General features: G+C 42.1%; 1 protein-coding gene across 1 annotated transcript in view; it reads left to right on the top strand.

Annotated features, from left to right (window-relative positions):
* Nucleotides 1-12106, top strand: part of PLEKHM3 (pleckstrin homology domain containing M3) — a 75210-nt gene that overhangs the window by 43629 nt on the left and 19475 nt on the right. The window contains exon 5 of the mRNA XM_009643545.2: nt 1548-1611. Within this exon, the coding sequence (XP_009641840.1) occupies nt 1548-1611 (64 nt within the window). The remainder of the gene's footprint in view (nt 1-1547; nt 1612-12106) is intronic.

Genomic DNA, 12106 nt, shown 5'->3' with positions numbered 1-12106 from the left:
GCTTCAAAATGCTGCTCAGACTCCTTAGCAATCAATTTTAATAAGTCTTCTGTGTGCAAATGAGGAATCCCACTGTCATATGTTGTCTGATATGTGGATTTTGACTGGTTTCTAGTGGTCTTTGTACCAAACGTGTTTATGAAGGTGTGATGCAGCAGGCTCACTGAAACACATTCACCTCTAATAGAAGCCTACAGAACTGAAAGGGGAAAATGCAGTATCCCAGTGAGCCTGCAGCTGAGAATTAGGTGGGTAAGAGTGGACATGCTTGGTGAGGAGGAGCAAAGGCACAGTCCTGCTCCAGAAGAGTGCCATAAGATTGCCAAGTGCCCAGCTGTTAGTGCCTTGCTTGCAGGATTTTTCCCTTCCCACCCCAATAAAGCTTAGGTCTTTTTGAAAAGTACAAAAGGAGTGTGAGACTTTGTATCACTCACCGTCTTTGCCAGAGCTTTGTTCTTGCATTTAATAACATCAAGAATTTCGCTTCTGTATTGCCTTAAAACTGCATGATTGTAATGTAGGAACTGAGTTCACAACTTCTTCGCTAAGCAATACGTAGCGTAAAATAGTTGCACCTCTTGAGATATTTGATTGCTTTTTTCGTGAGGGTGATGTGATTCTCCGCTGCCCACGATACCTTAGCGTGGTGTTATATTTGTTCTGTATGGATGGAAAATAAAGCTGGTTGGCTGGTTGTTTCTATGAGTATGCACACAAAGATAGACATTTTAATTAGATGTGGTTCTTCTCTGCCTGACATCTTTATGGCAGATACATAGGTTTTTATAAACTTTTCTTGCTAATACCTGCTTACCTTTACAAGGTGCATTTTTCTCTGTAATGTTGCTTTAACCCAGTTTTTCATTTTACTGCCAGTCACTCTAATTAGGACATCTCTTCTATGTTCAGGTTTCTGTAATTTAGCTTTACTGAACAGGTCTGTCAGTGGATAATCGATGGTCTTGCCTGAAACCTTGGTTTATGTAACGAAAATATGCCTTTCTTAAATAAGTCACTATAAAGTCTGTACCAATAGATATATTTCTGTATGCAAAAGGGAATTGATATCAATCGACTCTATGTTGGAAGAACAGTATCTGCATGACATTTTTCCCAATACAGTTATTTCAGTTACAAAACCATAAATCACATCTGAAATTAACTATTACAGCTTTCTAGCAGACCAGGAATCTTGTACTAAAAACCATAAGAAATACTTCTGTAGTTTGAGTTGCTTGGTTTTATTACTGGGTTGTTTAAAGAAACACCCTCTGTGCTCAGGATGAGCTTTCAGTGGCTGTAAATGTCATGATACATGCTTACCTGACAGTTGGAGAATGACACTGGCACAGTATTCATTCTTATTGTGGAATTGTGCTCATGAGGGGTGCTGTAAAAGTAGCTGGTGCCTACAGGATGACATAATTATGTTTCTGACAAGTTCTCTCTCTAGCATCATTGTTCTGCAGTCTTTAGGTGGGGAGAGGAAATCTTTGAGTTTCCCAGTCAAAAAGGTGTGACACACATCCATTTTTTCTCTTTTCCAGGATCTTTCCCAGAGAGTATCTTCTCCAGCAAATCCATCTTTATTCTCTTGCAGACCTTCAGCAGGTAAGTTTCTTCAACTAATTCCACTCGTTACACATCAAGCCTGTTCTCATCTTCAGTGCTAATTGTACATTCCTCCTTCTAGCTAATCGTAGCATAAATAGCTTTACTTCCAAACCATCTCTGTGGTTTATAGTTTAATATAAAAATGGGTTAACAGGGTCATTGGTTAGCGATGAGAGAGAGAAAGCCTAGAGCGTCAGTGCTGAAATGGGGCTGGAAAGAGGCTGCGAAAGAAAACTGCAGTCTGCAAAGAGAACTTTGCTGTGAGAAATCTTTCATCTGATCAATGAAGGCTCATCTAAAGCTCAGCCTACAGGTGACAAGTAGTATTTATTTCTTTGCTTGAAAGAATAGTTATTAGGAATTTATGAGTTTGTACAGTCCCTAGTGCAACATGCTTATTTACAAAGTCTGCTAGGCATTACCACAAGAGGGGAAAAAATAATAAAAAAAACCAAACAAGCAAACCACAAAAACCTCAGCAAGCCTGCTACAGAAAGTTAAGTCGTGCAGCGTTACTGTGACAGATGTGACTGCAGAAGAGGTAAGGTGCCAGCAAAATGTGTCTTTGCATTGATATCAATTGAACTAAGCAAGCACCTCGCAGTACACCTGCCTGGACAGCAGAATTTTATTACGTACCAGAATGAAACAAGAAGAATTTGGCAAAAAGAGCTGAAAAGAGAGGATAGGGGATCTAAGGTGAATGTGCTGCAGTGCTCAGATGGAGGAAGCAATGAGGTAAGATGCGCTAGCTGACCTGGGCACGTATATGTTCACACTCTAATGCCATGGCCAGTGATACGTAAAACACATTATTTTAAGCTTCTTCCACTGATGTTTCCCTTGTCTAGTGGTGCCTTTTCTGCACGGTAACAGATGTTCAGTTGACACATTTAAGTTGAGGTAGTTCAGAATGTCCCTCAGAGCTGGAGACTACAGAACTGCAGGAAACACAGCTTTTGTTGGCTGGTGAAGTCACGGGGTAGAAGTGATTCCAAATATAAAATAAAAAGGACAGTCATCTGAGGTCTAAAACTGTTTCCTCATCTTTTCAGCATGTTCTGCTATCTCATCTTTAATAATCAAGCCATGAAAAAGCAAGCTACTTAAACTCCAGAGCTGCAGTCTCCCTGGTGGGCCTGTCTATTAGCCCCCGGTGCTTTGTAAGCTGCTTAATCAGTTCCTGACATTGGTAGTAGATGTTTTAGAAGCAATCAGCAGCTTATCAAGCACGCTGTGGGAGGGAGGGAGGGTAGAAGTCACAATTCATCCATTGATTTAGCAGTTCCCTTTAGCATGTTTCTTTGTGTTCATGTTTGCAAGACACCTTCTCTTCCCCTGAGGGCCCCAGCCCCAAACTTACCATATTTAGAGGCAATATAATATGATTACCATTTCTGCTGGGGTGGGTTAAATTGCATTTACCTTTTAATCTAGCTATATCTTTGTTGTCAGCCTGGAGAGGGTTTTCCACATTTCAGAGGCTCCAAGTTTGAAATCGGATTGCCTGTTTTTGTCAAAGTGGAAGCAGAGTGGAAAGGGGAGGAGGGCCCCATTGAGAAAATGAACCCAACAGCCAGAGAAACGCTTAACAGCCTTACAACCCCTGCCTCCTCCCTGGTTTGCCCCTTACTACTGCTTTCTCCCAATTGCTCATCATTTTCTACTGACCTGCAGGTTGGGTGGTTTTTAATCCTAAAAGTTTCCCTTCCTTTTAATTCCTCTGCTGACTATTTCCTCATATCCATGGGCTGCTTTTGCACTGTATCCTGCTGTCATGTAGATTGTGTGTGTTTGGGGAATTAACTAAAAGGTTTATTAAAGATTAATGGAAAGATAAGGCATGGTGAGTGAATTAGAAAAGCAGAGAGGGGTAATCTGCAGATATAAGCAACCTTTACCCTGGTTAGTCCCAGCTCAATTCTGATTTGTTTCCTAGCCAAGTTCTCTTTAAAGATCCTAGGAAACATGGGTTGTTTCCTACCAAGCAGCTGAGTTTCAAAAATGTGGCATGAGGGTCTGTTCTTAGGTGCAAAAAAGTTGAAATGCCTGTTTGCCAGTAGATGAAGCAGCATATAATACTATTCTAAAATGAAATCCAAGTTAAATCTCTTTCCAAGCTTATCAGAGCTCCATGCCTAGACCTTATGGATGTGGCAGAGTACATACCTGGGCTATCTGATGGTCTGGGGATGGTTGTCGCTTGGATCCATTTGAACAGGGCTCTTCTGGGGAAGACCTTAACTGTGAGCTTAAAAGCAGAGTGGAAAAAATTGGAACAAAATGTCCTTAATTCTGGAAACTCACCAAATCCTGGTGAGGTAGTGGTTTTGCTAGTACTTTACTATTAACAAATGCTCATAGTGCAGATATGAGTAGGCCTGACCTTTAATCAAAGAGGCATCAAGTGATGGCCTTTATTTGTATGTGCATGTTTATTTAAAATAAACACAAATGCACACATGTACCCCAGCAAGGTTCCATTGCAGACCAGGGACTACATTAAAGTTTACAGCAAGATTATCTATGAGCATTCCCATGGGGTACATATTCTTAGAATCCTCTATTGGAGGTGTTAGCAGATGAGGTAACTAATTAGGTGCATTCAGATTTAACAAGCAGAAACACAAAGTGTGACAGCTTGCCTATTCTGCCCCATTGGCTACCCTTGCTTTGCTTTCCAACCCTCCCTGGCGTCATCTGCCCAGAGAGTAATCTGCCCTGTGGCACCCGTAACACCACCGTTAGCCAATTTATCCAGGGCTATTCCAATCAATTAAAGATTTTAAAGAGGGAGACCTCCAGTTTTTACGAAGCAAGTATTCACTCCTGGAATTGCTGGGTTTAGCAGACATAGTGCACTGGAAAGATGGATTACTCTTGTTTATGTGCAGTATAGTCCCTGATGGTGCAGTTACGGTCCAGGGTAGCTTCACCCTAAACCTACTGGAGGTGTGAACTCTCTTCTCTGCTGACATTACTAATGGTCGTATCACTGCCTTTATGGACACGTGGACACAGTTCATGCAAGCTGGAGTGAAATACCATCCATTCGTTTTTGTATGACTGTGGGGCTGCTGTTGGCGAGACTAACAGTTTTTACACTGTTAAACATTGATTTGGACAGAAGCTGACTCAGACAAGACTCTTGCATTTCTTAGGAAAAGTTAGTTCTTGCTACTTGCACAAAATTCCGTATTAAGGGGCGCTTTTAAAGTGAAAGACTTGAAGTGGCTATTGTGATGAGTTCAGAATACAGGTGCTTAATCCACACAGAGAGTTAACTAATGTCTTGCCTGTTTTTTATGTTAAATGGCAAGATATACAAGTGTACAAAGACTATTGCAGTGATGGTCATTACTGTAGAAGCACTCTTAATCATGACAGTTATTTCGTCCTGGTTATACTACCCCCGGAAGGTATGGTAAAATAAAAAGGATCCACGTAACAGCAAAAATGACTGGGTGTTGAGGATGGAAATTGTGAGCGAGATAGATTTAAAAAGATGATGATTTGAAGACTTGTTTACACAGGAACACTCAGGAAAAAAAAAAAAGAAGTGACGAAATATCTGAATTTAAAATGATGAGTTGCATTACATTGAATCACTGTGTAAATACTGTTATTCAAAATATAAGTGGCTTTCATTTGGTTTATCTCCATTTACTTTGGAAGCAAAGTGAGCTAAATTGTATTAAGGCCATTTTCATTCTGAATGTGTATGTCCATACAGGGATTTAATGTAGTATAATTTATCCATTTTAACATTGTAGATAAACTAATCCGTTAAAATTTAATTAAAACATCCATTTTCTTCAGATCAACTTTCCTGACTATCTACCTGTAGATGAACCTACAAACAATGTGGAGAACAGCGGAGAGAAAGGATGAACAGGAGAGCCCTATTCTCACAATAATATAGCACAGGTCATACAGTGAATATGAGATATGCATAAAAATCCTTGATGGAAATGCTTCTTTGCAGAACACACAGTGAGCATGAGGAACTTAATGCCACAGTAATATTACTGAGGCCAGAAGTTTATCGTCTTTGAGAGGATTAAGTATCCATAATGAGAATGTCCACAGTTATACTACGTAAGATAAAGAGATTATAAGGTTTCAGAATAGACATATTATTTACTGAGGGGATTAGGAAGATGTCTTCCCTATTGACAGATGGATCAATGATTTCATCTTCCTCTGACATATATAGTACTGATTACAGTGTCTGATAGGGTTTTGGACTAGGTGAACAGTTGGTCTAACAAACAGAAGCATTTCCAGTATGAATATTTTAATGTTTTTGTTCAAGATTTTGCACATATAAGGTTCCCTAACATAAATGTAGGGAATAAAAATGAATGTCAGTGAAACATAAGTTCCACCTAATTTGAGCCTAGCGTATTGTTAGATCTGGATTAGGAAGCCTTAGAAGAATAAAGAAATTGTTAGGTCTCGGTCTCGTTCACTTTTCTAGGCTTTTAACCCCTGCTGTACTTCCGTCACACCTCCTTTTCCAATGGCAAGTTTGGGTCTTCCCTGTAGTTTCCTAGACTGAGATGGAGGAGGAGAGTGGAGATGCTGTCTTTCTAGCATTTTTGCACGTGCAAAACTTTCGGTTGATTTAGACAAGTTGTTTCATGAGTCCCAACAATAGCAAAGACTGCAAGGAGATGTGGACTATTTTTGGCTTTTCACTTGCTGGTTTGGTGGGGTTTTTTTTCGAAGTAGAACTTCTTTTCTGATCACTCAGTCCTCATACAATTACTGAGAAATGCTCCGCTTAGATTTATAACATACAGCCTGATGGCTTCCAAGCGCAGCATTGGTGGTGTCCTTGCCCAGCAGTTCCTTTTTATTCATGCACAAAATGATGGGATGGGGCATCTAACCCCCATGCCTGTGCTGGTGAAAGCCAGTAGTGTTCATGTGGCTGTACTGATTGACAAAACTGGGTTTTGGCTGCATACTTTGGGCTTGCTCTAGTTTTAGAAGTGTAACTGGGATAGCTGCATGACAAACACGCCCCACACCAGATATAGCCATACCTGTAAAAGCATTCATGCAAACTCAGTTACATCAATGAGAAAGTCTTTTGCTGTCATTTGTTTCACTCAGTGATTCAATAAAAGCTGGATCAGCTTAAACTTGTATTTACCAAAGAGGTTTACCCATGTAGCTGTACCAGCAGATCCTTTTAAGTTTAGGCAAGCCCTTTTTTTTTTTTTTTTTGTTGCTTGAGGGGCAGGAGGTGGCAAATAAGAAGGAGAATTAGGTTTTTGGCAGGCCTGGCTATGCTGAGATGGCTGAAAATTGGTCGTCGCAGTTCTCTGTGGGAGTTCACTGTGTTTAACAAGGGCAGCAAAATGCCAGGCACATCTGTGCCAGAGCTGCCACAGTTCAGAGTTCAGCACCGTTGTGAAAACATCGATTTGCATCCCCAGCCTCCCAAGCAAAGGTTGAGAGCAAGTGTGACAGAGATGCAAGTCCTGCAGTGTGTTTCTGCCAGCATTCAGCTGACCACAGGCTGGAAGACATTGCTCAGAGTAGAGCTGGTTTAAAACAGTGGTGGGTTTTAGCTGACGTGCCAGGTACAGCCCCTGCTCTTAAATATTTAGTAGGAGGTTGACAGAAACAGATGGTTGTGTGAGGAGGTGAGAGGCGTACACTTTGTTAATTTGTACAGTGGTCCAGTTCTCATCCTAAGGCGCATGAGATCTGGAGACTCTTCCCAGCTCTGCTGCAGGCTTTCTCTGACACAGAGGCCAAGTCATTTTTAATGGGATTAAGGTAAAATGGGTCCCACTTTATTATGTGTATGTTTAAAATAGACATCCTAAGCCAAAACCAGGACACACAATTAAGTTCAAAAGAGGGAAACCAGCACTTTGGAGGGGTAGTCTGTCTGACTTATTTTAAATATGTTGCACAATTTAAATACATTAAGATTTTGAGGCACTTGGATAATTCTGTAGCTGAACTAGGTAAACATGCATCTTGGACCATAACAACATAATGCTAGTAGCCATCTTTATGCCCTTCCTTTACAACCTATGCCCATATGACTGTGGCAAATGTATTATGAAAATAGTTCTAGGATGAGAAAAACACACAATATACATTTCCGTAAATATTAAAAGGTCTGATAGCAAAACAGCAATTAAACAGCTCGGGTACTTTCCTGTGGCTGTGGCTCCTTTATCACTCATTTCTGTCACTCCCTGGAGTTTGCTAGCACTCAGCTGCCTTTCAGCAGAACAGGAGACTTTGGGTTAGCTGGTATCCCAGGTGTGTGTGTAATTCCCCAAAGTGCTGACAGCTCTGCTTACAATTAGTGGTAATGGCAATGATCTTACTGGCATTTCATTTTTACCGCAGCTCTGCTGGGGAAGGGAGTTACTGTCATTCAGAGTGGCTCGTGGTCAGGTGGAGAGCATGGCAGAGCCGGCCAGGCTCGTGGGTGAAGAGCCGGCCAGGAGCATTTTGGCAAGTGGCAGCCAGGAAGATGAGTTCATCTGAGTTAAGCATGTTAAAGTCTTGGAGGCAAAGTGTGGAGATACAGCAGCTTGTTAATACATATTTTTAATAGCAGAACTGGTTTTTGCGCTGCTTGAAACCAGAGTTTTCAACAGGGCTTATTAAATACATGTGGTGCTTTTCCATGCGAATATGTAATCTAGGCCGCTTGGGGTAAGTGTGGCTTTTTGGAATGAAACTCTGTTTAAGACAAGCCAGCAGTGGTGCCAGTGGCTTGCAGGAGCTACTGAGTTGAGATCTCCAGAGATATTTTAATTTTTTCAGCCCCTGGAAGAGGCAGTAGCAATATAAGCCACCCCTTTTCTAGTGCTTTGTGCTAACCAGGTTTCTTCTGTTCTTTTTTTGCTGTGCAGAATGAAAGGCCCAGTACCAGAGATCAGGGTTAGCAGTGTGACAGATTGGGCTCTAACCTCATTGCTGTACTTCACATAAAATGTCTATTCAGGAGAGGCAGCTGGGCATATCTCAAGGAATAACATCCCAAGAAACTAAATTTCCAGAGGAAAAAAAATACTGTCTCAGGGCTACCTGCTTGGAGGAGAGAAGAAACATTTTTTCAAAATTTTTTAAAAAATATACTTTGTACTCACAGAGTTTTTTTCAGAGTAACCCTAGCCATTTTCTTGGTATGTTGCTTTCTTGTTCTAAAATCCTTCAGAGGACTCCTCCTTAAAATGCCCTGATCCAATCCTGTGCAAGGCAGGAAAGTTTCTAATTTTGTGATATCACTCATGAAATAACATCTTGCTCAGTGGGCATGCAGAGTCAGTTAATACCTCTGCATGCAATTGCCTGCTTAATCTTAAAAAAAAAAAGGGGGGGTGAGGGAGGGTGAAGCACACATATACTCTCTGCCTGAATGCATATTTGCTTGTGTGTATTTAGAGTCACGTATGTTTTTAAGCTTAAGGAAAGTGCTTTCTGTTCTCTACCAGCCAAATTCCTGGTATTCTTTCAACCTTGTTTGATTAAAACAGCCTTTAACCTTTGCTTGAATACCTGTTTCTTAAAACAACCTATAATTCATCCCTGCAACAAGATTAGGAGAACTTGGGGTGTGACAAAGTTGACATGTAGCTGCCTGGAAACCTTGGGGGAAGGAGAAAGGAGAAAAGATGATTGAAACACAGTGAGTGTGAAGGCAGCGGTCGTGGGGCTGGAGCCTTGCTGCGGGGCTGGCTGGGGAGCTGGCACGACTCATTTCCAGGCGTGTTGTTTATACTGAGACAATTCCATCTCTCTCTCACTTGTGTCAGCTTGCACCCAGAGACCTGCTGAAATTTCAGGCTTGTCGTCCTTTCCATGAGAGGAGTGGGGGAGGGCTTTGGAGGGTCCTTGTCATCCTTTCTGCCTCCTGCTATAAATTTGCTTGGACTGTCACCAGTTTGTTCTTCTCACCCAACCAATGTAAAACTTGTCTTCACCTTGCCCCCTGCCTATATGTGCTTGTCACAGATTAGCAGCATTTGCTCTTGACCTTGTTTTGTTTTTCCTCCTCCTCCCAGTGCCTATTATAGTTAGTGGCTAACTTGTGGAATAGAACTTCAGTATCAAATTAAAGAGCAACATATTGAGTGGCCTGGTTTGGAAGGACCACGAACAGCAAATGGCTCTGCCACCAGGGCGGACTGCCTGGTGCAAAGAAGTCAAAGGGAGCTGGTTATTTCTGTTTATTCAAATTCTCACTCATTTCTGCTTTAGTTTGATTTATTTGGTGGTTGGGTTTGTGGGGGTTTTTTTGTTCTTTGCAGAGTTTATCACCAGGTTTCCTTTCGGGATGTTGCCTGCCCCATGTGGGTCATGAGTTAGCACGGCACGACGCGTGGCTGCGCGACGTTGCTTTGCCTGTGCCAAGGCCAGCGATGGCAAAATGGTGTCGTGTGTGTCAGAGCCAGCACCTCGCGCTGGCGTCAGCAGTGGATGAATGGAGTCCCGGACCTCACCCGCTCCTGCCCACCCTGCTGCCACCCGTACCACAGGCTGAACAGGCCTTTGGGGCTGCCAGGGACCTGCAAAGGCTGTACAGGGAAGAGGAGAGAGAGGATGGGGTGGTACCACCCTTACTGTCAGGAGCTGGGATTGTGGCCCATAGCATGGCTGTAGCAACAAAAGATGGGGCTCTCCTGAAGTTACTGCTGTGTTCTTTTTTAATTTGTTTTACGGCAGTGCGTGGTGGCTGATTCTAGTGTGCGTACACACAAGTATTAAGAAATCATTCTTCCCTTAAGTCACTTGCAATTTAAATAAACAAGGCAGGCAATCTGAAAGAGATGACTGGGAGACAAAATGGAGCAAGGAAAGCTGACCAGACCAGTATATTGCACAAAAGATGGGACAGAGCTGAGATCTGATATCTGCCTCCCTGGGGCTTTTACTTCATGATCATACTTCCTCCTTCCATTTCCCTTTCCTCTGAACTAAAGATTAATTGTGCATTGAAATCGTAACAAGAATCCGCAGTGTTAAGAATCTGGCAAATGGAAGGGAAAAAATCCTCAAGGAAATTAGCATTGTCTGCTCCCTAGATATAAATGACTAGAAACTTCCCAGCCAGGGAATGTGTTTTTCCCTTTCTTTTCTCTACAGCTTGCATTATCCTTAGCTAAGCATATTGTAGCATACTTGTCTCCAAGTCCATGTTTTCATCACAGAAATCCTGACCCTGCTGAAATCTGTTGCAGGGTGAGATTCCATTTACCCTTTGCACTTTCATGCCCAATCTCCACACTTAACGAATGTGGAAAATACCTGCTTGTTCTTTGGTTAGCAAATAGGTAAAGGCAACCATAGTAGCTTTCTTGCACTCCAATCTGCTTTTGCTCTTCCTGGCTTGTGACAGAGATCACCTGTGACAGAGAAGAGAATGCATCAGAAAATTGTTTCTGAAACAGATTGTGCAATGTAAGGATGGGAGGTAGAATGTGAAACAAAGGTAGTTGACTGCAGCAAAAGAGATCTGAGGCAGGCTTTAGGAACAACTTCCCAGCTGTTTTGAGCTCTGGAGAGTTGTGGGATCTCTGTGGTGAGAAGTTTTTGGTAGTTCTTTCAAAAGCGTATTTCTCATCCATCCTGGAGGTGAAGAAAGATTACTGAGTGTGTAGTCCTCCTCCACAAAGCTTCCACCAGTGGAATTTGGATGGTAGTGAGCAGAGTGGTGAATCCAAGCTGATCTATTCAGGTTTTATTTTCCCTTCCATTCAGTCCAGGAAGCACATTCTCTGTGTTACTCTGAAGTCTAGGTGAAGCTGGAGCTTACCTCTGAGCTTGTTAGCAAAAGGCTTGGTTCAGACTAGCTGTTTCTGGAGAGGTAGAAAGAAAACAACCAGAAAGAGGCAGAAACCTTGGCTTTAGAGGATGGTGGAAAGCTGTGCATGATTGTTGACTGCTCCTTCAGCTGGCTTCCTTCTGCCAGGCATGCTTGTGACACTAATCCCAATAATTAAAGGATTTTCTATCCCTTCAATGTATATAATTGGGGATGGTGAATGAGCTTCATGTCTACCACCCCTTCTATTTTGTCAGTGCCTCTTGGCTTTTTCATGTCTCTTCTGCATTGCGTCAGTGCCTCCTGGCAAATTCTGTCTGTGTCTGTCTCGCAGATAGAGCCAAGTGTGCGTCTGGCCTTGAGAAATAATCATAAATTTTGTTCTGTTAGGAGGAGGGGATGGGACAATCTATCTGAGATTTGAACCTGTAGTTCAAGGTGGTTTAGGGATTTCATATCACTTAACCCATCCCCTCCAGGCGTCACTTGTGTCTGACATGTAAATCAGACTGGAGGAATAAGTGGAACAGATTTGCTCGGTGCTCCAGAAGAAGGTTACAAGGCAAGCCTGTGTCTTTAAAGAGAGTGCCTTCTAATAAATGTTATCTGTAGAGAAATACACCAGCCCCTACATAAGTAGTTAGTGTTACTGCTTCAGTGTTGGCTTATAAAATGACTTTATCGTCT

This window comes from Egretta garzetta, unplaced genomic scaffold (genome assembly GCF_000687185.1).
Source record: "Egretta garzetta isolate BGI_Z169 unplaced genomic scaffold, ASM68718v1 scaffold297, whole genome shotgun sequence".
Lineage (NCBI taxonomy): Eukaryota > Metazoa > Chordata > Aves > Pelecaniformes > Ardeidae > Egretta > Egretta garzetta.
This window is presented reverse-complemented; position numbering and strand designations above follow the sequence as displayed.